This window comes from Micromys minutus (genome assembly GCF_963924665.1).
Source record: "Micromys minutus genome assembly, chromosome: 4".
NCBI lineage: Eukaryota > Metazoa > Chordata > Mammalia > Rodentia > Muridae > Micromys > Micromys minutus.
This window is the reverse complement of record NC_137973.1, coordinates 83,045,749-83,071,412: the sequence shown is the minus strand read 5'-3', so window position 1 is coordinate 83,071,412 and position 25,664 is coordinate 83,045,749. Positions and strand designations below refer to the sequence as shown.

The 25,664-nt window shown below is 44.7% G+C and overlaps 2 protein-coding genes across 9 annotated transcripts in view; one reads left to right on the top strand and one right to left on the bottom strand.

The window, feature by feature from the left end:
* The window catches only part of USP33 (ubiquitin specific peptidase 33), a 41,636-nt gene extending 41,034 nt beyond the window's left edge, over positions 1 to 602 (bottom strand). For all 3 annotated transcript variants that reach the window (XM_080916514.1, XM_080916516.1, XM_080916515.1), the window contains exon 1: positions 465 to 602. The gene's annotated coding sequence lies outside the window, so the exon portion shown is untranslated. The remainder of the gene's footprint in view (positions 1 to 464) is intronic.
* A 4,923-nt stretch (positions 603 to 5,525) lies between these two features.
* The window catches only part of MIGA1 (mitoguardin 1), a 52,282-nt gene continuing 32,143 nt past the window's right edge, over positions 5,526 to 25,664 (top strand). For all 6 annotated transcript variants that reach the window (XR_013975017.1, XR_013975018.1, XR_013975019.1 and 3 more), the window contains exons 1-7: positions 5,526 to 5,572; positions 7,626 to 7,931; positions 9,515 to 9,692; positions 11,555 to 11,691; positions 13,308 to 13,434; positions 14,893 to 15,026; positions 16,224 to 16,347. Coding sequence is in view for 1 of the 6 variants with exons in the window: in XM_080915950.1 (XP_080772076.1) it covers positions 7,833 to 7,931; positions 9,515 to 9,692; positions 11,555 to 11,691; positions 13,308 to 13,434; positions 14,893 to 15,026; positions 16,224 to 16,347 (799 nt within the window). In the remaining 5 variants the exon portion in view is untranslated. The remainder of the gene's footprint in view (positions 5,573 to 7,625; positions 7,932 to 9,514; positions 9,693 to 11,554; positions 11,692 to 13,307; positions 13,435 to 14,892; positions 15,027 to 16,223; positions 16,348 to 25,664) is intronic.

The window sequence follows — 25,664 nt, the reverse complement described above, 5'->3', positions numbered from 1 at the left end:
TTCCTCCGAGAGAATGTCAACCCTAACAATCTTCAGGTTGACTGCAAGGCCCCTAAGGCAATCAATCTCGTTGCCTGACAGGTCAACATTACGAATTTTCCAGCGAAGAGCATTTTGTATTTGAGAAATACTTGAGCGCTTGAGGAAAGCACACACACACACACACACACCGTGGAAATGTTGGCCCGAACAAAAGCTAAGACCGACAGACGCTAGGACTGGACTCGACCCAAACGCAGCGTCGGCCGAAGACACGCCACTGGGGCGATGACACCTCGGTTTTCCCGTTCGTAGAATGAATAACGGGGCGGCGCGCACGGGTCGCGCCCCCTCCCCCGACCCGGATCCCTGCCCACCGAGCCGCCCGGGCCGCGCGCCGGGCGAGCTTAAGCCCAGCCGCGCCCGCCCGCCCTCCCGACGCGCTCCCCTCAGCCTGCCCCGGCCCGCCCGCCCGTCGCGCTCACCTCAGCCCGCCGTCCTCCGCGCACCTCCTCGCAGCCTGAGAGCTCGGATCCGCAGGGCCGCAAAACGGTTCCGCAGCGCGGCCCGCAGAAGCCCGGCCGCTGTCCGACGCTCCCCTCGGCGGCCGCCGCTCCTTCCGGTGTCTCCGCGGCCGCTGCGGGCGTCTGGGGGCGGAACCTGGAGGGACACGCCCCGGGGCGGGGCCTCGAGCCTGGCCTTGGTTCTCCGCTGAGGACCGCAGCTGACGTGTGCACTACCTCGGCCGCATTTCTCCGTCTTATTCGTATTCTCCCACCCTCTGCAGTCACAAGACAACGTCCCAAGGTCTCCGCAGTACGGAAAGCCTCAGAAAGGTCTGAGGTTTGCACTCTGGGTGGTTAGCTCTTCTAAATTATGCACTTGAAGGGCTGGGGCAGGAGGATTGCCCTGACTCGAAGCCAGTCTGGGCTACAGTGTGAGGCTAGTCCTAACCGTTGCTTTTCTGGTAATTTAAGACCTACATTTTCTGGAAGCAATTGCATTTCTCTTCTCTGCATATACAAAGAGGAAATTAATCTCTACCATTTTCCACTAGGTTAAATCAAGATCAAATGAAATAGTTATTGAAACCTTGAGAACTTCTTGGTGCTTAGAGCCCTAGGGGGGAAAAAAACCCTCTAATTGTGTGACTGTTACATTTATTGTTTCACATTCATTGTTTGATTTTTTTCAATTATTTCTTTTATGTGCATTGATGTTTTGCCTGCATATATATCTGGGAGCGGATGTTGGATCCATTGGATCTGGAGTTAGAGAAGTAGTGAACTGCCCTCCGGTTGCTGGGAATTGAACCAGGGTCCTCTGGAAGAGAAGGCAGTGGTCCTAACAAGGAGCCATCTCTCTACACCCTTGCTGTTTGATTTTATAATATGTGAATAAAAACTGTGAAGCTGAACAAGTTTGTCAGCTAGGTATGGCGGTATACCCCTGTAAAGCCAGCACTTGGGAAGTTGTGGCAGATTGTGAGTTCAAGGCTAGCCTGAATTACAGAGCAAGACATGTCTATCTGATTACCCCCAAAGTTGAGTGGGAGCATATATCTAAATATTGTGCAAGATGCAAGTCTCCAGCATAAGCAGGTGACTAATGTGAGGCCTTCTAATTATTCTGATGTGGAAGCCGAGGACGTTACCCATGATACTCTGTGCTGTGTGGGGCTTGACGCAGGGGAATGAACGCTTCCGGCTTGGGAGCCCCCCATGGTTATAACTACTCTACTTGAAGCCTACTTCAGATATTGTTCATTTGCTTTTACCAAATCAATAATGTTTTCCATTTTTATTGAATGGCTTTTCCCAGGAAATCCATTTTTATTTACCCAGATAAAACAACAACAGACTAAAATGTTTTTAACTGGGGTCATTCAAGCCTAGACCACTTAAGAGTAGCTATACCAACAATGAGTCTCTCTTATGCCTCCCGAATTGGTGTGTGTATGTGTGTGTGTGTGTCTTTCTGCACGTGCAGGTAAGCACATTATTCTTGTAGAAAGCCGAAGTTTAATTCCACGTTTAACAGCCTACAAACCCCTTTAACTCCAGACTAGGAGAACTGACCGCCTTTGATACCCAGGTCTCTAAGGGCACATGCACATAACCCACTACACACACACACACACACACACACAACACATGCACGAGTGCACACACAATTTTAATGATATCTTTAATAATAATTTTTGAATAAGCTAGAGAAGGGCTAGGGAAATGCCTCAACAATCAAGAGCACCTGATGCTCTTGAAAAGAAGAACCTGAGTTTGTTTCCCAGAATCCACAGAGGACCTGAATTAGTTTCCTAGCAGCCAAATGGAGGCTCACAAACATCTGCAGCAGAGGATAGCCTTTTCTGACATCAATGGGAGGAGAGGCCTCTGGTCCAGCAAAGGCTTGTTTTCCCAGTGTAGGGGAATGCCAAGGAGCTGAGGTGGAAGAGGGTGGTTGGGAGAGGAAGCATCTTCATGAAGGCAATGGGAGGGGGAGGGGATTGTGGATAACATCTGAAATGTAAATGCAAAGAATTTACAATAAAAACAATAAAAATAAAAATGTAACAAATGAACGAGGGATGCAACCCAATTGTAGAGAAAACTCGCTGGGGATCCTAGAGTCTACCTAGGTAGACTTTGGTATTTAAAAATCATTATGTTTAATCTTTACACACCAAGAAAACTTATACTATTTCCACATTACATTTTGTTTTATATATACTCTATGCTCATTGTAACTAGTAAGTTTTCAATGCATGCTATCAAACCTTTAAAAAAAAAATCAAGTGCTGACAAAAAGATATATATATTCATATGATTTTATGCAAAAATTCTTTTAAAATCTGTATGCATATCTTTGTTTTTTAAATAAATTTGTTTAATTAAAAATGCTTGATGCATGAATTACACTAAGGTTAACTCTGAAATGTTACAATTTTGTCACCAAATTAAATTATTCTAAAAAAAAAAAAAGAATTAGATGCCCAAGTAAAGATAGAACTGATACTGATAAAGGTAAATATAAAGTTACCCTTTAATAATAAAATATATGAGGAAATAAAAAAAGAATGATGCCTCAGTGGGTGCTAGAGAGATGGCTCGGTGGTTAAAAGCACTGACTGCTCTACAGAGGTCCTGAGTTCAAATCCCAGCAACCACATGGTGGCTCACAACCCTCAGTACTGAGATCTGATGCCCTCTTCTGGTGTGTCTGAAGACAGCTACAGTGTACTCATATCTGTTTCCAGTCTAACTCCCAAACAATTGACACAATGGCCTATTAAGTTTATTAGCAAGCTGTTAACCTGGGCTGGGAGGTTCTGGGCTGTTCTAACCTCTAAGGCATCTACTCCCCAGCCACAGGTCCTTGACCTTCAGTTTGAGACTTTTCCTGGCTTGATCTGCTGCAGATGTGTCCTCATGGTCTGTTCTCTCACCAAGCCTTCCTGGTGAATCCTCCTGGCCTCTCCACACAGTGGTCTTTTCTTACTTCTCCCTCCCTGGGACCCTTGACTGGGATAAAAAGTTCATCCTTTCTGTCTGCTTTGCCCAGCCGTACACTTATCAGAGAAAGCAGAGAGCATCTTTTTACACAGCATGGACCCAGGACACAGTTGAATGATCATAATAATGCTGGCATCCGGACTGTAACCAGATCTCTGGGCTCAGAAATCAGCATCTGAATACACAGTGCACAAGACCAAACCTAACAGGGCCCTGTAGCAAATCCCAGGAACTCCAGCACTTCAGAGCTGGAGGCTCTAGAGGATCAGAAGTTCAAAGTCATCCTTGGCTAGGTAGAGAGTTAAAGAACTAACTGTGTGGTGTAAAGACCCTGTCTCAGCATAAATAAGCAGAAGTCAAGTTCACAAAATGAAAACACTTGGGAACTGGGCATGCTGGCACACACTTTTAGTCTCCCAAGCTTTTAGTCCTCCAACTCAGGAGGCAGAGGCAGGTGGATCTCTGTGAGTTGATGGCCAACCTTGATCTACAGAGAAAGTTCCAGAACAACCAGAGATACACAGAGAGACCTTGTCCAAAAGAGAAAAGAAAAGAAAAATGAGAAAATATTTTAAACATATATATATATATATATATATATATTAAACACACACACACACACACATATATATATATATCAATAAGAAAAGACACATACACACCAGGGCAAACTTTCATCTTCATAAATTCTTGCTTGAGATTTTTTTCAGTATTCTAAGCATATCCACCAAGCTCTAAGTCACCTCACCACCTCATTCAGTAACCAAGGTCCTCTTTGGCTTGGCCTTCGCTGGGGAGGCAATTGCAGAACACTGTCAGCATAGGCCATCAACTGATGCAGCTGTTTAAACATGTGTGACTGCTGCTTTGGTGAGAGACAATGTATCTTACGTGTTTGTACGTGTACTGTGTGTGTGTGTGTGTGTGTGTGTGTGCACACGTGCCCTTCAAAGCCAGAAGAGAACATATATCCTCATGAAACCAGAGTTACAGGCTGTTGTGAGCTGCCTGTTGTAGATAGTGGGAATCTAGCCTGAGTCCTGTTTGAGAGAGACAAGTGCTCTTAACCCTGAGCCAGACTGCTAATGCTTGATGTTTTCCCTCCTTCCTTCCTTCTTTCTTTTTTGTGTTGTTTGCTTCTTGAGATAGGGTTTTTCTGTGCGGCTTTGGCTGTCCTGAAACTCACTTTACAGATCAGGCTTGGCCTCGAACTCACACAGTTTCATCTGCCTCTGCCACCCATGTGCTGAAGGCATGCAGTGTACTGCCATAGAACTCTAATGTTTGATTTTTAACCCTCAATCTAGAATACTAAACTCTTAACTTCATTGCGAGTCTTAGGTTGCCTAATTTAGTGGGGAATTAAAAAATAAAGAACTAAAATAATAATAAATGAACTACTTATATAGGTCCATTCATCCTGCCCTGTTAAGGACTTTAAGGGTCTTTAGAACCTTCCTACATTCCCAACCCAGAAATTCTTTTTTTTCTCTAAGATTTATTTTATTTATTTGAGTACACTGTAGTTGTCTTCAGACACACCAGAAGAGGGTATCAGATTCCATAACAGATGGTTGTGAACCACCATGTGGTTGCTGGGACTTGAACTCAGGACCTCTGGAAGAACAACCCAGTGGTCTTAACTGCTGAGCCATCTGTCCAGCTCCCCAGAAATTCTTAACCAGAAATCTGCAATGGGTTTCTGGGGCTCAAAAAGTTGTGCATATGTGTCTGTTAACCCGTGTGCTGTTTGTTATATTTACTTTAATAATGTATAGCTCTGGTCATTTTTATCGAGAAAAACTCCATAGTTTTAGTCAGATTCGCTGAATGACCCTATACTAAGAAGTTACCAACTCCAATGACAAGGTGTGTGTATAAGGGGCTGAGAAGCCAGCTAAGACGGAGCCCACTGCCCTAAACAAATATGGCGGGAGCGGCCTCGCACGTAGCCCCTCACGCAGTCCGCCCGCGGCCCCTCCACCTTCCTTACCTTTGCGTCGTGACCCCGGAAGAACTCCGCCTCCCGCAGCCAGAGGCTGCTCGGTGCGGGTTGCGGCTGGTAGGCGGAGGAGGCGCAGGTGTGGGCAGGCGCGCGGTAGAGCGGGTGGCGGGCCGGGGCGTAGGTGCGGGCCGGCGACGTGCGGGCGGGGGAGGACACGGCGCGGGGCCGGCGGCGCGGAGAGAACGGGGGTGAGGAGAGACGGGACGGGGACAGCGCGGGCGGCGGGGACCTTTAGCAGCCTGGGTGCAAGATGACGCCTGTCGCGGGGCGTCTGCGGAGAAGCCAGGGCCCGCTCCCCAAAATCTCCGAGCATCTGTTCTATTGGAAGACGCCCAGACATCTTGGTTTTAGTATGATTGTTTTTATTCAGCGTCTCACCCTGCAACCCAACTGACTGGTTTGGGACTCTCAACAGAGACCACGCCGAGGCTCCAACTGGTGGTAATCCTCCTGCCTCCTCCGCCTCCCAAGTGATTATAGGCATGACCACTAGCCATCTTGTTTTTACATAGAGCTTACAGACAGTTACAGTTACCAGGTTATTATAAGTAGCGACTTTTATTGCGCTGACATATCTCCTCAGATAACAAGAGTTTTGTTGCACACTTGGTCTTAGCACTGGGCAGGTGGAGGCAGGAAGATCAGAGATTCAGGGTCTTTCTCAATTGCCTAATCAATTCCAGGCTTACCTGGCCTGCATGGAACCTTCTCGAGTGTTTATGTGTGTGTCTCTACATCCTCAGACTTAAGTTGTGTAGACTCACAATTTGTGTCAAATTGGCTCAGTAGCTCAGATTTATTTCTTGCTCTTAGAGTCAGAGTTGTAGAATAGAATTTCAGGATGTTAAAAATGAAAACGCTGTTGATGACATTTTCAACAGACCAGTGGTTAGAATAAAAAGAATGAAGTGGTTTTCAGTGATGTTCCATGGTCTCTTTTACAAATTTGAAGTCACACAGTGGCTTTGTTTACTTTTGTTATGCCTCTGTAAGAAACAGGAGCGCCTACTTTGGGGGCTTGTCAGCCAGTCATGATCTTGTTTAGATTCAGCCTCCTTGGTGATTCTCAGTAAAACGGAATGAGATCTCTAGAATTCAGAAATAGGTTTGTCCTTTGAGCAAAGCACTGAACTGAGTTCAGATAAGCAATTTTGTCAGTTCAGATAAGCAATTTTGTCATGGGTATTTCGAGCCTCATTCCCTTAACTAGATGAGTGTGTTGCGTGCATGTATGGCCATGCACCAGCTACAGCGGTCCATGAAGTCCAATAGAAAGCATGGGATTCCCTGAACTGGAGTTAAAAATGGTTGTGAGGCACCGTGTTGGTGCTGAGACTCAGCCCTGGGTCTTGAACAGCTGGTGGGTGCTCTTAACGGCTGACCCATTTCTACCCCAGAGTATTTCTTAATAATTAGCGCATACAATTGTCAGCTGATGTGTACTTTATAAATGTATTACTGTGAGCATCTGGGTGCACTAACATCGGAGAGCTTGTAACTCAGTAGATACCCAGACTCCAAACCAGTGGTGCCAAACGTGTGGGTGACCCCTGGTAGGTTTGACTGACCTTTTCACCTTAGGGGTCACCTAAGACTATTGGAACATAGGGATAGTGACATGATTGATGATCCATAACTGTAGCAATGAAAATAACTTTGGTTGGGGTCACCACACTGACTGTGTTGAAGGGTGGCAGCCTTAGGAAGGTTGAGAAGCGTAGCCTTAGGACATAGTTCTCCTCGTTTCTCCCTTCCCCTGTAATTCTTTTTAGGTTAACATACAAAGCAACAGTTTTCCTCCTTGAATCCTCATACCCATGAGTACTTACAGCGTGTTCTCATTCATTCCGCTGACTTGCAGAACCTGTAGTTTTCTAAGGAAAATGTATGAATCTGAAGATAACATCTACCCTCCTTTAGTCAGGTAGCCAGTTAGATTTGGTCAAGACTGAGTATAAACTCACCCCATGCTCTCCTTTGCTGTCTTGGTAACCAGTATCATGTATGCATAATTAAGTACAAATGCTTTATCTTTAGTTTAAATATTTAGATTAGTTTACAGTTTTTATTATATCTATGTACCAGTCGCTCTCAGGCATTTTACCAGAGTTTAACTTTTTTTCTTCCAGCCAGGGTCTCAGTGTGTGTCTCTGTGTGGCCTGGAACTTGCCATGTAGACCACACTGATTTCAAAATCACAGAGATCTGCTTCCCAAGCAAAGGCATACAGCACCATACCCGGCCAGAATTTCCGCATCTCTCATGGATAAAGCAACCAGAAGTCTCTGTGGCTGATTAATTTCCGTTTCATTGAGCTGAGATTGGACAGAGGCGACATGTCGGAAGAGACAGTGCGCGGACCACAGTTCTCCTTGAAGACATACGCAGTTAGAGTGTTTGCTCTCCCTGTGTCTTGGTGCTGCTCTCTCTCCCAGGTAAACATCGAAGTGAGCTGAATTTGATTAATACTTTTATATTTTTCAGTAATATTTGTTCACTTGAGGCTGTTCTGTTTTGTGGTGCCAGGGATTTGAAGCCAGAGTTTGCTAAGCAGGCTTACTGCTACTGAGCGACAGACCCAGCTCCCAGTACAGCATAGCTCAGTATTACTGTACTTAGGCAGGTATAGTGACACAGACCTTTAATCCCCTTCCTTACATTTTTATATCTGCTATACTTGACTGCGCATGATAATCTTGAAGGTTTCTTGGGGCACACATTGGAATTTTCTATATGGAACTGACATTCCATTGTGTGAATATGTATTTCTGTCCACCTGGGAGCCACTTGTGCTGTTTCCGTGTTTTAGCTGTCTTGAGTGACGCTTCTCTAAGCAGGGAGGTCTAAATAATGTTCTCAGGTTGGTGCATCACATCCGGGTAACCACAGCACTCCAGAGGCAAAGGCTGGAAGACCAGGAATTGAAGGACAGCCTGGGCTATAAAGGGAACTCCTGTTCTAAAAGAAAGAAAAGGGTGGGGGGAGAAAGGGGCTGGGGAGATGTTCTAGTTCACACTAGACCCAGATTTGACCTCCAGAATCCACATTTAAAAAAAAAAAATCAAAATCAAGAAAGCCGGGCACAGTGGGGAGCAATTGGGAGGCAAAGATAGAAGGAGGCTTGGTGCACCCTCTTAAACCCTGACTTGTGACTGGCGAGTCCAGCCAGACTAGTGAGCTCCAGGGTCAGAGGTAGACAGTGGTGGGACGACAGCTGATCTTGACCCCTGTCCCCGTGTGCCAAGAAACAAAGGGGAGGAGGAAATGCCTGCTTCCAGGTCTCCCTAGAATGAGTTTTCAGAGGTGGAAGGCTTGGGTCCCGTTAGTTCCTTTCATGCTGTCAGAGTTGCTGTGGTGCTTTCCTTAGCTGTGCTCGGATCCACCCCACAACCTGGCCAGCGCAGGCGTCTGCTTTTACTGTGGAGGGTGCCCTACAAGTGGCTGCTCTCCGGTCTTTCCTCTCACTCCATGGCAGTACATTGTGGTGCGCTCTGTCACACAGGAGTCTAGAATCTTTTATTCTAGTTCTAGGATAGTGTGCATGCCTTGGTTTGTGGAGACCAGAAGAGGGTATTGGCTCCAACTTCTCTGCTTGTCCAGATAGTAGGGTTCTAAAAACATTTTTTTACTAACTGATAAATAAAATAACTTATTCCTGTAGTATTAGAAATAATTTGACTTATATTTGATTAAAATTCCTGATATGTATGCTAAAAATGAGCTTTAAAGTCTTATTTAATTATTTCTGTAATTGAAATACTCAGTTGCACGGATTAATCATCACTTGATAAGAAACGTTCACAGGGTCAAATTGTTTTATGTATCTGTTGACTTTCAAAATAATACTGTTTGTCTCAAACTCGGATAGCCGGAGGAGTGAATGCTAAACTGTTAATCCGGGTAGCCTGGCTGGTGCTGGGCGAGCGGGCTCTTCATCTGCTCACAGAGGAGGAGGATCGAGTCTTACTTCTTCCGCTGTTGCTTTTAGTGTTTTGTTTTGTTTCACTATCTTTTCCAGATCAGAATTTCCCCAGTAGCTAAGAAGTTGTTTCTGGTAACTGCAGTAAGTGTAGTGTCTGTGGTTTTTCTGGCCCATCACTTTAAAAGAAGACGGGGAAGAGAGAAAGGAAAAGTGCTGCCCTGGGAACCGGAGCACCTCATCCTTGAGCACACTCGGAGAGCGGCGTCAGACAAAGGTACTCGGAATCGCCAGGTTAAACCTGACGCCTGTATCATAGCTGGGGCAAGTCTGCAAGATCAGAAAGTGGAGAGGAGACAAGGCAAACACAGTAAAGCCACTTAGAGTCCTGGGCACAGAAGTAATTACTGACAAGTCCTTGTCATACATCTGTACAAGTTCATCTACATTTAAGTATACCAACTTAAAATTGATGTGTCAGTAAATTACATAGGAAAATAAAATTGTGGAGGCTGAAAGATGGCCCAGCCACTGTTGAGACCTGTTCTTGCAGAGGAACTAGGTTCCACTCTCAGCGTCATATCTGCAGCATCAGAAAATCGGGCACCCCTGGCTCTGAGCACCTCACTCACAAGCATATACCCACATACACATAACTCGTGATTTAACAAAACCAAACCAAATCGTGGTAATATATTCATAACTTACTTTTGAAGTACTTAATAATGTATGATGATGTCATTCTAAATCAATAGTGTGTGTTGTGTGCTACTATTTGTAAAACATAGAAATTACTAAATTTATACAAATATACTGAAATTATTTAAATTCTATCTGTTACCTTTACAGTGTTTGTGATTTTCTCATTTATGGGATTTCTTTTCTTTAAGCAGTTTTATATAGGCTCGGCTGGACTCAGATTTCCTGTGTCCGGAGCCTGGCTTTGAACTTTTGATCCTCATCCTGCACCTTCTGAGTACTGGGATTATAGATGTGCAATCAAAAGTTCTAGGTGACTGGCTGGTCTTTAAGGAATCTGTATCCTTTACAAGAGCGATGCTGAATTGTAGCAATAAAAATAATTCCCTGGGGCGGAGGAGATGGCTCAGCAGGTAAAGTGCTGCTGTAAGCCTGGCAGCCTGCAGTCCATCCTCAGAAGGTCCTCTGACCTCTACCGGCACCCTCTAGCACCTGGGCATGAAGCCATACAAAATAATTAAAAGTGTAGTAATAATCATGTCAAGTCCTTGACCAAGCTTGATTTCTTAGTATTTTACTTTTTCGTGTATTTTATGGTTTTGTGATTTAGTCATCCCACATACATAGTGAGACACTCACTATTTGTTTTCAATGTTTGTTTGGGTTTTTTTTTTAATGATTTATTTATTTTATGTATATGAGTACACTGTCGCTGTCTTCACACACACCAGAAGAGGGCATCAGATTTCATTACAAAAGGCTGTGAGCCACCATGTGGTTGCTGGGAATTGAACTCAGGACTCTGGAAGAACAAGATAGTGCTCTTAACCTTTGAGCCGTCTCTCCAGCCCCACACTCTTTGTTAATTACTGAGATTTTATTAGGTCTCAGACAAGCACTGTTTTCAGCATTGTGTTTAATTTTTCTACCTCTCTCATGATTGACAACTACAGTTCTATGTTCTTATTAAAACGGTAACATGAAGAGATTACCCAAAGTAATGGTTTGGAGAAATTACCAAGGTCAGGTATCTTGTGTACTGGGATTTGAAACTCGAAGGGTCCGAACTGTAGGCTGAAAGAAGCTAGACTTGACATCTGAGTGCATAAGCCGGTCAGAAGTACATAAGACCTAGACGGTTAAGGGGGGAAGACGTAGTTGTAATTCGGGGAAAGACATGCTTTTATCTTAAACTAATGTTTTTACACTGATTACCACAAGCCATTCAACACTGTACTGACTAGTTAGTTCTACTCTGTTCAAAGTTTGGTTATAGCATCACTACAAACATTAGAATTATATATCTTAATAATATACACTTAGTAATTTATATCCTGAATAAAGGTCAGGTGCATTCTGAATGAATATAACTTGAAATTTTGTCTGAAAGTACTTGTTGGAAATGCTGAAGCTTTTGATGTTTGTGTGTTTGTTTACCAGGTTCGAGTTGTTCCAGTAGTAGACAGAATTTGACCTTGTCATTAAGTTCCACCAAAGACAAAGGATCTCAGTCTTGCAACTACCAGAATGGAGGACTTCTCAGCAGATACTCGGGTTCTGCCCAGAGCCTGGGCTCTGTAAGAAAAGCATATATTGTTGCCGTCGTTGTGTTTGCTTACATATCTCTTATTAGCTTAAGTATCACATATGTGCTGCTCTTAGTATGGAAAAAAAGCTTAGGAGACAGTCTGGTTAGGTTGGTTTCCTTCTGCTGTTGGCTCCCAGTTGTGTTAAATGCTGTGGTCCATTTGGATCTTGGAGAACAGCCTTGATGTGCTGCTGTTGATGGAGAAGTAGCTGCAGGCACACGGTTTCCTGGGCTGGGTGTGATAGCCGAGTCAGTGATAAGTAGGAGCACCTGGGTCGGAGGCTTGTAGACCTGCAGTTCTGTGACGCTGAAGAGGACCAAAGACCACACCCTCTGTAACCCCAGCCCCTCAGCTTCATGCGCTTTCCCCAGTGAGTGGTAAAGCTGCTTTTCTCAGCAAAGGAGCTGTTGGGAGCTTCCTTTGCTTTTGTCAGGCAACCTGCCTCTCCTCCTCTCAGGCTGTGGGGCAGGTAACAAATACTTAAATTAGCATCATGACGGAGAAGACAGTGGGGATTTAGGTCCTCAAAGCCTGACACGTGAAGGCAAGGGGCTAACAACATGGCTCAGTGGGCCTGAGTTTGGATCTCAGCACCCATGCTTACCTATACCTACCGCTCTAGAGGGCCCAGCACATCCTTGCCTCCATGGGAAACTGTGCTTATGTGCAAACAGCCGGGGACACAGACACACATGCATGCATACACGTGACAGAGATAAAACTTTCAAAGAATGAAATCCAGAGGCGTGGCAAGAGATGTTTTTTGTTCTTTTAATTTGGGGTATTACAGAAGTGTTGATGTGCTAATCCTGTGTTGATGAGTTGTTGTTGCTGAACTCACAACACACTCAGGTTATGATGCCAGCAGAGAAGTCAGTGGAGTCCCAACAGGCACACAAAGGTTAGAGCTCAGATCTCTCCAGAGAACAGAGGTGCACTTAGGGAGTGCACTTAGAGGTGCACAGTGCTGAGCGCTGGTGACCAGCATGGCTGGTGTAGCGGGTTTTACTAGAGAGGAGGTGTGAACAGTAGTGACGCAGAGCTGTGCATCATTTAACAACAGGATTCCCAAAGGCAGAGCATCTAGGTATCTTACAGTTGGTGGAGATAGAGTTTGTGCATGCTAATACCAGAAAGATTTATAAATTAACCATCTGATTGTTTTGTAAAGATATTGATTTATGTTCAAAATATTGTCCTGCTTGTATATTTTTAAACAGGGCCAGCATAGTTAAAAATCACATGAGTACTAAATTTGAATATAATCAGAATTATTTCTCAGGTAGAATTTACTGGGATTGTAATTATAGGACATATGCAAGTAATTAGTAAATATACAATACAATTGCACGTTTGGCAGGTAGCAAAGGAGACTGCTTACTGAGCATGCCTCAGACTCTGGGTCTCATCTGTAGCACTGCAGAAGAGGGTGTGGTGGTGCACACATGTAATTCCAGTCCTTGGGGCAGCAGTAGAAAGATGAGAAATTCAATTTTGTCCTTGGCTGTTTAGGAGACTGTGTGTGTGTGTGTGTGTGTGTCTGTCTGTGTGTCTGTCTACCTGTCTAGGAGATTTTTAACTACTTTTCATCGGTTTCATTCCAGGTCCAGAGTGTTACCTCCTGTCATAGCTGTGCTTGTGGGAACTCTAATTCCTGGGACAAAGCAGACGATGATGACATCAGACTTGTTAACATTCCTGTGACCACTCCTGAGAACTTGTACTTGATGGGTAGGTGTGACACTCAAAGGTTTCTTGTGAAAGGAAAGGGAGTAAGTTGGGGATGGGGATGGCAAAGAGCTTGTCTGGCATGCTTAGTGCCCTGGGCTTGAGCCCCAGGACTGTGGAGGTTGATAAACAAAAACAAAACCAGTGATTTCTTCAGAGAATCAGCTGTAGTTTTAAAATGGCCTGTGTCCGTTGCATCTGCCCTGTATATCATGAGCTGTGTAGTTTCTTGAGAGTAGTATGAAGTGGTAGCATATCCAAAATCACCCCTGCGTTTGTCAACTTATGAATTGAGCCACGTTCCTTTCCTCTTCTCAGCATTTCCTGGCTTGTGGCCGTATCACTCTGACCCCTCCCTTACTCTTCTCACGTGCTCTTCCGTGTGTCCTGTCTGTCCACACCTCTCCATTGTGCTTGTAAAACAGCTTCTGAGAGCATCCTGATCTTAGTCACTTCCTCAGAGGCCCCTTTTCCTTATGAAGGAATTCCAGTTCCAGACACTGAGACCTGGTGTCTGGGTGCTTTATTCAGCCTTGTATGCAGACCAGCACTAATGTGTGGATTCTTGGCAGGTGAAGTTATCAGAGTTGTGTTCTCTATCCATAAAGTCACTAAATGGAAGCAAGTCTGCATTTCACACCTGAGTGTTCTTGGCTTCATGAGCATGGGTGACTTGGAGGCTGACTGGAGTGTTGGGGGTCAGCTGCCCCTGATGTGAACCTCACCATGCAGCATGTTTCTTTCCTCGAGATAGCAACATTCCTTCAGCAGACAGTCATACAATAGAAAAATGCACCAAATATCCAGATGTGGCTGGACAGCAGACAGAAGGGAACAGCAGGAAGCCATTTCTTCTGAGTGTTTCCTGCTCTTGGGGACACACAGACTCATCATCTCCCCTGTTACCATCATAGTGACTTCTGGGGAGCAGAACTGAACCCGGGTCACATCCAACACTCTAATGCTTGGTTCATTGCATCGTTTCGTGTTGTGTGAGACACAGTCTCACTGTGTAACTCTGGCTGTCCTGGAACTCACTCTTTAGACAAGGGTAGCCTTGAACTCAGATTCACCTGTGTCTGCCTCCCAAGGGCTGTGATTAAAGCCATGCCCCATAGCACCCTACTGGTTAGTTACATCTTAATTCCGACTCACAAACATCTCATTCTATTACCAGAGCGCAGTCAGAATCTCTTGTCAGAATGAAAACTTGATGGTCCTTTGCATGTTTCCTGCTCCCTTCTGAAGTTTCTGCCTGCCACCATTAGCCACATTGCACACTTCTTCCAGGGTGGCCCAGTGAGCTCTGCTTACAGCTGTAAACACATTCCTCAGAGCCCATCGGACACCATGTTTATCAGCAGCAGCCCCAGTGTGGAGCACCCCTTCGCCCTGTCGGTGGTGCCTTACGTGCTGAGGACGTGTGCCTGTGCTCTGTCCCAGTCACCTCTTCCTTCCTAGGTATGGAACTATTTGAAGAGGCATTACGTCGGTGGGAACAAGCTCTGACTTTTCGAAGTAGACAGGCTGAAGATGAAGCCTGCAGCTCTGTGAAACTGGGAGCCGGAGATGCCATTGCAGAAGAAAGTGTGGATGTAAGGACGTTCTGCTGAAGAGCAGGCCTCAGCATGCTGGGAGAGCCTCCTTTGTGGCACTTCTACAGTTGATTGTTTCCCTAGTTTGGAACTAAGTGAGATGCTTGGATTTTCTTTTCTTTTTTTTTTTTTGAGAGAGCTGGTGACAGTGATTTGGGTCACTATGTAGCCCCAGCTGGCTTGGGACTCGTATGTGACCAGGCTGGTCTGAAACATTCGGAGATCGGCTGCCTCTGCTCTCAGTGCTGGGATCCTGCCCAGCATGAGGTGCTTCTTTCTGAGCATTTCCTGTTCAAGCTTTTAGGCATTAAATACACACACATACATACATACATACATACACACACACATACATACACACACACATACACACATACATACACACACACATACATACACACACACATACACACATACATACACACACACATACACACATACATACACACACATACATACATACATACACACACACATACACACATACATACATATATACACACACATACATACAAACATACATACATACACACACACACATACATACATACAAGTTATTTTATATGGGTAAGTGTTTTGCCTGTGTGTACTCAGGTAGTGTGCTGGCTCTTCTGTTGCATCAGAAGAGAATGCTGGGTCCTTTGGGGCTAGAGTTGCAAACAATTTTGAGCTGCCACGCAGGTGCTTTGGCAGGTGTTCGATTTGGCAGAATCGAACCCAGGTCTTCTGCCAAAGCAACAAATGCTCTTAACTGTTGAGCCGACTCTCCAGCTCCTCGCCTTCAGGTTTTCTGACTTCCCAAGGCTATGTAGAAACAGAGGATGCAACTGATTGCCGTTGCTTTTGTAATACAGAGGTAGAACTGGGTCCTCATCAGTTGTTTCAAAATTGGACAGTGTTACTGAGTCAGAGGCCAGAACAGGGATCCCTAAATCTTGTTTACAAATCCTCTAGGCAGTTCTTACTCATGCTAAAGTCTGAAAACTCTTAGTCTACTTAAATGGTCAGTCAGGGTCATTTCTTTCTTACAAAAAGCAGTAGGGATGGCTGAGCTCTTAGGATTAGGTTCAGCTGCCCCGGCCTGTGATGCCCGCTCAGCCCTGTCCACACGCTGAGTTTCTCTCTGGAGATCAGCGTCTGTGTCTAGAATGTTAACACTGAATGTAGGAATTTCAGTGTTATTGTTTGTCTTCATAGGATATTATTAGTACAGAGTTCATCCACAAACTTGAAGCTCTGCTGCAAAGAGCATACCGTCTGCAAGAGGAGTTTGAAGCTACCCTTGGGGGATCTGACCCGAATTCCCTCGCAAATGATACTGGTAAGGTAGATGTTTTGTGTAGTTTTCTGAAATGTATGCTCTTTTTTCCATAGATATTTATTTCTTTTTCTTAAGTGTCTTAATATTCGAGGGGGAAAAGTGCTGTAGGTCTAACTAGCCTGTACTCACTATGCAGACCAGGATAGCCTAGAACTCAGAGGTGTGCCTGCCTAAGCCTCTCACACACCGCTGTCAAAGCAGGAGAAGGTCTCTTGAATGAGACTGGAAGGAAGGATTTAACATGGCTTCTTCTGTCAGTCCTTCAAGACTGAAATGAGGGGCTGGAGAGCTCAGTGGTTAGGAGTACTTGCTGCTCTTGCAGAGAACTCAGGTTTCACTCTGAGCACCCACCTAGCAACTGACAAGTCCAGTCACTGACGCTGTCTCTGACTCTTTTTTTCTGCTTTTTAAAGACAGGGTTTTTCTGTGTAGCCCTGGCTGTCCTAGAACTTGCACTGCAGACAAGATTAGCCTTAAACTCACAGAGATCCAACTGCCTCTGCCTCCCGAGTACAAGAGTCCATATTCTTATCAACATACTGTTTAAGCACTTATAAGATAGAAGGTTAACTATGAACTCTTTGGGCAGCATGTGTCTGCAGAGCAGCATGCACCGCAGCAGTGTGAGGTACCCTGGAAGCCTCACACTACAAAAGTAAGACTGTAATGGGCGTGAAATACCTTATGAGGATCTTACTTTCTGGGTTTGTTGTTTTGTTGCTTTGTTTTTTCTGTTTCAAAGCTAGGATCTAACATGGGCTTGTATGTGCTGCCTAGCCAGTGAGCGCTAGAGATCTGCCTGCCTCCTTAACCCTTTTCCTAGGGTTGCACGCACACATACCACATCTGGCTTTTCTGTGTGTGCTGGGGCTCCAAACCCAAGCCTGCCCAGCAAGCACTGCACTCCCTGACCCGTCTTCCCAGACCCCTGTTTTCTTGTTTCTTTTCTTTTAATTTTATTTATTTAGTGTTCGTGAGTGCACTGTAGCTGTCTTCAGACACAGCACAGGAGGGCATCAGATCCCATTACAGATGGTTGTGAGCCGCCACGTGGTTGCTGGGATTTGAACTCAGGACCTCTGGAAGAGCAGCCAGTGCTCTTAACCACTGAGCCATCTCTTCAGCATCACCACCCCCATTTTCTTCCTTCATATGTGTGTGTCAAGCCACCATACTGGTGCTGGGGATTGAACCTGGGTCCTCAGGAAGAACATCAGGTGCTCTTAGATGCTGAGCCCCCATATTTCTAAACTCTTCTGTATTCACATCTTACCCTTGACTTAACAGGAGGTGTGTGATCTGCTCTTCTTGTTACAGATATTAATTACAACATGTGTTGTAACCACATTTCATAGATGAAGTTACATTTCATAAATGCAGTGAAGGTCTGAATTAGTTCCTTCTAACAGCATGACCATTTGTTACTGAGAGGCTTGTTGCTGAGTGTGCTGCTGAAGTCACTAGAGGGCAGCAGCACGCCTTCTCCCAGTTCAGAAAGCAGTGGCTCGGTCAGTGCCACTCCGTGCTGCTGGCTGGACTGGGAGTTATTCTGAAGCTGATGCTTATGCCACATTTCATCCACCTGCCACTGTCACTCAGAGTGAAAGAGACCTTGAAAAGTTATGCACAAAACACTGTGAGTAATAGTGTAAGATCTACTTTCTGGCGTCTAGATACTTAGAACAGTATTTATTTACAGTTTCTGTTTCTCCGATCACTAACAATTGTAATTTTGTAATTGTAAAAAAGAAAAAAAATTTAAACTTTATTATATATAAGTACAGTGTAGCTGTCGTCAGACACACCAGAAGAGGGCATCCAATCTCATTACAGATGGTTGTGAGCCACCATGTGGTTGCTGGGATTTGAACTCAGGACCTCTGGAAGAGCAGCCAGTGCTCTAACCACTGAGCCATCCCTCCAGCCCAAAAGAGAAGTTTTTGAGATAGGGTCTCCCTGTGTATCTAGTGCTGGCTTTGAACTCATTCTTTACTTCAATTCTCCTGCCTCAGTATTCGAAATGCTTCAATTACAAGTGTGTACCACAATGTCTGACTAGCTATTGTTTTTTGTTTGTTCAAGAAAGGGTTTCTCTGTGTAGCTCTGGCTGTCCTGGAGCTCACTCTGTAGACCAGTAGTCTTGAACTCATAGATCTGGGGCCCCTGCCTCCCAAGTGCTAGGATTAAAGGCATTAGCTATTGAATTTTTAAAAAATATTTTTACTCGCATTTGCATTTGTTGTAGGTGTACATGTGTATGTGGGTGTGTTAGTAAGGCAGAAGAAGCGTCAGATCTAGAGCTGAAGTTACAGGCCGTTGTTAGCCACCTGACTGTAGAGTTGAGAACTGGATTTAGTCTGGATGAGAACAAGAACATTTAACTGCTGAGACACTTCTCCATTCCTGTTATATATTTTTTAAACTTTATTATAGAAAATATTGAAAAAACCTATTTGTGAATGTGCAGTCAGCCAAACCCTTTCAGTGTGATTTTAGTCCTAGGAAACATAGCTAGTCTAGTTTAGTAGTTAGTCATGAACATGAGCTTTGAAGCTGAACAAGCATGGGCTAACACCCGCTCCACCCATCTTCCTACCGAGAGGCCTTTCCTTAGACTGAGTTTATCTCTAAGATGTAGGATTAGCCTGGAATGGCTTTGTCAGTGTGGAATGCCAGCTTGGGTGTCCAGGGCAGGAAGACCACAATGCCCAGGCCTGCCTAGGCTTCCAGAGTAAGTTTAAGAACAGATTGGTCAGCTTTGTGGTCCCTTGTCTCAGAAAGGAGGGCTGGCACTGTGACTCCCAGGCAGCGTAGCCAGCAGAAGCGAGGACCATCAGCCTGCCGTGCTAAAGCCAGTGTGAGACTCAGATTCCGTCAGCTTCATGGAAGGATTGCAATGTCAGGATGGAGGTGCAAATGCTGTTTATTATTGTTTTTATTCCGGCTCTTTCACAGGACTGTGCTAAGACCATTTTACAGATGTGGGTGGGTAGGTGGAGGTGATGGTAACCTGCTTTACAATAATCTTACACAACGTGGTTCTCTAGATAATAGCATTCTTTTCTGGGGATCAGTTTTTTCTCATGATAATGTTTGCATTTTATGAAAGAAGATATTTCTCTCTGTGTGTGCGTGTGTGTGTGTGCACACACGGGCAAGAGCATGGAAAGTATGCATTTGCACTTTTGTGTACATGCAAGAGATAAGTTTCATTGTCTTTCTGTATCGCTCTGTACCTTATTTTTGGAGACAGGATCTGTTACTGAATATGGAGCTGACTTTTCTGTCTTATCTGGTTGCCAGCTAGGCCCCTGGGACCTACCTATCTTTGTCCCTGGTGCCATAGTTAAGGATACTCCTTACCCAACTATCACATGGTGCTAGGATCTGAACTCGGGTCCTTATGATTACACAGCAAGGTCTTTACACAGTGAGCTGTCTCTATAGCCCCAGAAACAAGATAATTTTACTTCACTTTAGAGCCATTGTTAAGACAGTGACAGTACATCTACTTTTCCACCTAAAGGACCTGCGAAAATGACTCCTTTTGGTATAGCTGAGACTGTTGGCTTCTGTGATTCTGACCGTAGCATGCATAGGAGGAGATCAGAGCATGCAGCTGGCTCTGCTCCTCTTTCCTGGACATCCAGTCATCCAGATTCTGTACTGCTTCCACCACACAGGCCTGTCCTCTGTGCCGCACAGTCACGTGGGGGCCTAGGCCTCTTGTCATATCTTCACCTTGCTCCGTACACAAGGCTCTCACTGCCTTAGCGCCCAGGGTCACTGCGTTTCCATCCTGTGCGGCTGCTGCCTCTGCTGCAGTGCAGTAGAGCTAAGCATTCCTGCCCGGAACTCACTAGTTTTGTTTTATTCTCCTTTGTGGTGGAGTTAAGGTATGAACCACAGCAGCAGACTGCATGACTGAAAACTTTCACTAAGACTTTGTTTTTAAAATCAACTCTGAATTTGAGTTTATTTCCGTTTTTGTTTTTCAATTCTCTGGCTGATACTGTTACTGCACACTTCTGTATGCTTCCAGAACCTTTTTATTCTTCTGGGTTTTAACATGTACAACACAAAGCTATTGCTTTCCAGAGGAGCCCTTGGGTGCCTTTCTCTGTATGTCAAGGTAACATGTGTTGGTCTTTGAGGTACCATGCAGAGATGTATTCATTTCTAGAGTGTGAATAAATTGACCTCACAAAAAAATGTAAACATTTTTGTTTAGTTTAAAAATTATACAATAGGATCATTTTAGGTAGGGCTGTGGTATGTATATGTATGTGTTTGTGTAGGTGTGTGCACGTGGAAGTCAGAGATCAATGTTGCTCTTTGTGCGTGTTAAGAATACGTGCTTATACAGAGGGTGGTGTTGCCATGGTGATGGATGGTGCTTGTGCATGCCCGAGTGGTTTCGTGCTGTGGTGGAGACTGATAGGATGTTTGCATAGCCTGGGCTTGCTCAGATGTGCCCATCTGTTACATTTAATTCTCTGTACAACTTCACATATCACATGTCTTCTTAGGGTTTACTGCTGTGAACAGACACCATGACCAAGGCAAGTCTTATAAGGACAACATTTAATTGGGGCCGGCTTACAGGTTCAGAGGTTCAGTCCATTATCATCAAGGTAGGAACATGGCAGCATCTAGGCAGGCAAGGTACAGGAGAAGCTGAGAGTTCTATAGCTTTATCTGAAGGCTGCTAGCAGAATACTGGCTTCCAGGCAGCTAGGATGAGGATTTTATAGCCTGTGCCCACAGTGACACACCCACTCCAGCAGAGCCACACCTCCTAGCAGTGCCACTCCCTGGGCTGAGCATATACAAACCACCACACTAGGGGTGGAGATGAATGGTCCCCTCATAATCAGCCTTGAGCCCACCTCCTGTTTCCCTGTTTACATGCTAATTTTAAGAAATGGAAAATCCCAGCTTCTGAAACACTGCAATGAGGGAAGAATCATTACAACTATTTCCTAACTGAGGAAGTATTGCTATTTCTTCCCTCTTTTAGATATTAGCTAAAATACTAAAAGTCTCTATATGGTACTCTAGACATATTCTTTCCCCTTCTCCCTCAGCTTCCATCTCCTGACACAGCTGCTCACAGACTTCCAACGTAGGTCAAATGCCTGTTCTCCTTGTATTTCCCACTACTGGTCCTTCCAGCTTTGCCTGCCTTGTTCTCTCAGACTCTAGCAAAATTGTCCTTTTCTTTCTTTCTTTCTTTCTTTCTTCCTTCCTTCCTTTCTTCCTTTCTCTCTCTTTCTTCCTTTATTCCTTTCTTTCAAAGAATTTAGTGACTCACACATTAACTGATTCATTTCCCCTGGCTCTTGAATGGTATTAACGTTTTTAAACCCCCTTTCTTATAAGCTGGATGGATTGGACAGTGTGGTAAGGCTTCCTATAACTTCCTCCTGGAGAGGAGGTCAGAAGAGAGGAAATTCCTCCTAACCTTGTCTGTGCAACTCTTGAGACCCCTGACTCTAATCTATATGAGGAGTATAAGCTCAGGTTCTGCATAGCAGTCATGAGCACAGCTAGACCTGTGACTAGCTAGTTATAGTTAAGTTTCCTAGCTGTTTGGTTCTCAGTGTTAGCCACTATTCACTTTCCACAGGGAGAAGCAACTTAAAATTCAAGCAGAGAGAGTGCTTTGTAAAGCTAACTTCAGTTTGGATCCCTAGTGCTCATGTAGAAGCCAGAGGGGTTGCCATGGCCAGTGATCTCAGCTCTGGAGTGGCAGTGACCAGCAGACCCCTGAAGCTCATTGGCTAGCATTCCTAGCTGAATGTTGGAATTCTGACCCAGGAACTAAGCTGCCCTAAACAGGGTGTGTAGAGCACTCCCTGTAAGGCTCAGGGAGCACTACAGCAGAGAGCAGATAATGTCAGAGAGAAGGGCGGGCGTGACACCTCCATCACGAGCAGTATCTCACAGCAGCTGAGCTTGCTTGCAGTGCGCCTGCACAAGACTGGCCCACTCAGTCACCAGTCATGGATGGGGGGGTGTTAGCAAGTTACTGCGCTCTACTGTATACCAAATGGTGAGCCCACACAGATAGTCCTGCTTAAAATCAGTGGGTCAGAAAACTAAAAAAACAGGTGGGGCGTGTGTGTGGGAAGGGGACTGTGGGAGGAGGGGAGACGAGCAGTCAGATGCATTAGATATGAGCATGACATTGTCAAAGAACAGATGGAATAGATAATATTTTTTAAGTAGAGAGTATCTTGGAAAGATACCTGCCCCCAAGCTCCAGCCTCCACATCTAAGCTTCTACATGCATGTGCACACATGCAAACACAAGCTTAGGAACACATGCTCATGTGTGCATGTGGGTGCAAACACACATGTACTTACATGCAGCAGAATAGTCCTTTTGTCTCTTTAATCCTGTGGTAAGAAAATGGCTTTGCCTCAGTGGAGTAAGGGTGCTGGGCGCGGGTGGTGCTTTCCTCAGCAGCATTCATTCACGCTGCATTCATTCACGCTGCATTCATTCACGCTGCATTCTTTCCCATTTGGTTCTTCTCTGTGCTTGATGATGCCAACATTTGAGGGGCAGGGGTAGAAAGACCAAAGGCCAGTCTGGACTTTTCAGGGAGAAACAACCAAAGAAGCTGCTAGCTGCCTTCAGTGATAAGGATCCCTGAGCTTGAGTTAGACCTGACATTGAGAAGCTTTGGGTTGAGACTGAAACCTGTATTTCAGAGTTTAGTAGATGATCTTGTTTAAGCAGATTTCTCTATGCACCTGAATTGATAAGAAGGTTGCTTTAAGATTTTCTGATCTACACTGGACATGGCGACACATACTTTTATACAGCAGTTGGGAGGCAGAGGGATCTCTGTGAGTTTGAGAACAACCTGGTTGATCTACATAGCTACAAAAAAAAAAAAAAAAAAAAAAAAAAAAACCACAGAACAAAAACAAGGCAATTTGCTGGCTACCAGATGGCTTGCTGCCAAGCCTGACACCCAAATCCAGTCCCTGGAACCCACATACTTTAAAGAGAGAATTGAACTTTCACAAGTTTCTTTTGACCCCAAGTGCACAAATGTACAACCCAAAAACAAATATAAGAAAAGTAAACAAGTCTTCAAGTGTGTGCTGACCTGTTTACGGTGCACCTTTTGTGTTACGTGATTCAAAAGACCAGGCCGGACCTTCCAGTTGCATGTAATGTGAGTAGCCGGGTAAGTCTCCTCATATCTAACTGGAGAGAGTGATGCAGTGTGTGCATGGACACAGCCTAAGCTCCCTCCAGAGCAGGTCCTTAGCTTCCCCTCCCTGCCTGTTCTCCCATATCTTGTAACTGGAGCCTGCCAGTGAGTGTAACAGCCTAAGATAAAGAACTTGACAGAAAACAGATCTGGTTTAGGACGTTTGGGCGGTGAGTCAGCTCTTGGCGTATCTGCTGCTGTTCTGAGGGTTTGTGGAGTTCATTGGAAGATCGAATACCATGGCTATCAAGTGATAGATAAACAGTAATAATATTCCACATAATTGTTTTTTCTTTAACAAGTAAATAATCGTGTAGCTTTTAAAAAGTGGTAAAAATAGGTGGTAGATTCAGAAATACTATTTTATTCTCTATATGTATATATGCTAAGTATGACGGTTTTCATATATACAGTATACAGTAAAAGTGTTCTCTTTTTTAAATTTTACTTTTATTGGATATGTTTTATTTACATTTTAAATGTTATCCTGTTTCCCGGTTTCCCCTGCATAAACCCTCTCTCCCCTCCCCCTTCCCCCTGCTTCTATGAGGGTGCCCCTCCCACCTTTCTGCCCTGACATTCCCCTACACTAGGACATCAAGCCTTGGCACGACCAAGGGCTTCTCTTCCCATTGGTGCCCGACAAGGTCGTCCTCTGCTACATGTGCAGCTGGAGCCATGGGTCCATCCTTATGTACTCTTTGGTTGGTGGGTCAGTCCCTAGGAGCTCTGGTTGGTTGGTATTGTTGTTCTTATGGGGTTGCAAACCCCTTCATTTCCTTTAGTCCTTTCTCCAACTCCTCCATTGGGAACCCCATTCTCAGTTCAGTGGTTGGCTGTGAGCATCCACCTTTCTATTCTGATCTGGCAAAGCCCCTCAGGAGACAGCTATATCAGGCTCCTGTCAGCATGTACTTCTTGGCATCAGCAATATTGTCTGGCTTTGGTGGCTGTATATGGGCTGGATCCCCAAGTGGGGCAGTCTCTGTATGGCCTTTGCTTCAGCCTCTGCTTCTAACGTTGTCTCCATATTTTCTAGTTGTTCATTTGCCTAAGAATTTCATGAAGTCATTGTTTTTAATAGCTGAGTAGTACTCCACTGTGTGAATGTACCACAATTTCTGTATCTATTCCTCTGTTGAAGGACATCTGGGTTCTTTCCAGCTTCTGTCTATTATAAATAAGGCTGCTATGAACATAGTGGAACATGTGTCCTTGTTATATGTTGGAGCATCTTTTGCGTATATGCCCAGGAGTGGTTTAGCTGGGTCTTCAGGTAGTACTATTTCCAATTATCTGAGGAACTGCCAGACTGATTTCCAGAGTGGTTGTACTAGCTTGCAATCTCACCAACAGTGGAGGAGTGTTCCTCTTTCTCCACATCCTTGCCAGCACCTGCTGTCACCTGAGCTTTTGATCTTAGCCATTCTGACTGGTAAGGTGGTTATTTTGATTTGCATTTCCCTGATGACTAAGGATGTTGAACATTTCTCTGGGTGCTTCTTGGCCATTGGATATTCCTCAGCTGAGAATTTTTTGTTTAGCTCTGTCCTCCATTTTTTAATAGGGTTATTTGGAGTGTAACTTCTTGAGTTCTTTGTATATATTGAATATTAGCCCTCTAAAGGATGTGGGATTGGTAAAGATCTTTTTCCAATCTGTTGGTTGCCATTTTGTCCTAATAACAGTGTCCTTTGCCTTACAGAAGCTTTGCAATTTTATGAGTCCCATTTGTTGATTCTTTATCTTAGAACATAAACCATTGGTGTTCTGTTCAGGAAAATTTCCCCAATCCCTATGTGTTCAAGGCTCATCCCCACTTTCTCTTCTAATAGTTTCAGTGTGTCTGGTTTTATGTAAAGGTCCTTGATCCACTTGGAGTAGAGCTCTATAGAGGCAATAAGAATGGATCCACTTGGGCTAGAGAGATGGCTCAGCGGTTAAGAGCACTGACTGCTCTTCCAGAGGTTCTGAGTTCAAATCCCAGCAACCACATGGTGGCTCACAGCCATCTTTAATGAGATCTGATGCCCTCTTCTGGTGTGTCTGAAGACAGCTACAGTGTACTTATAATAAACAAACAAA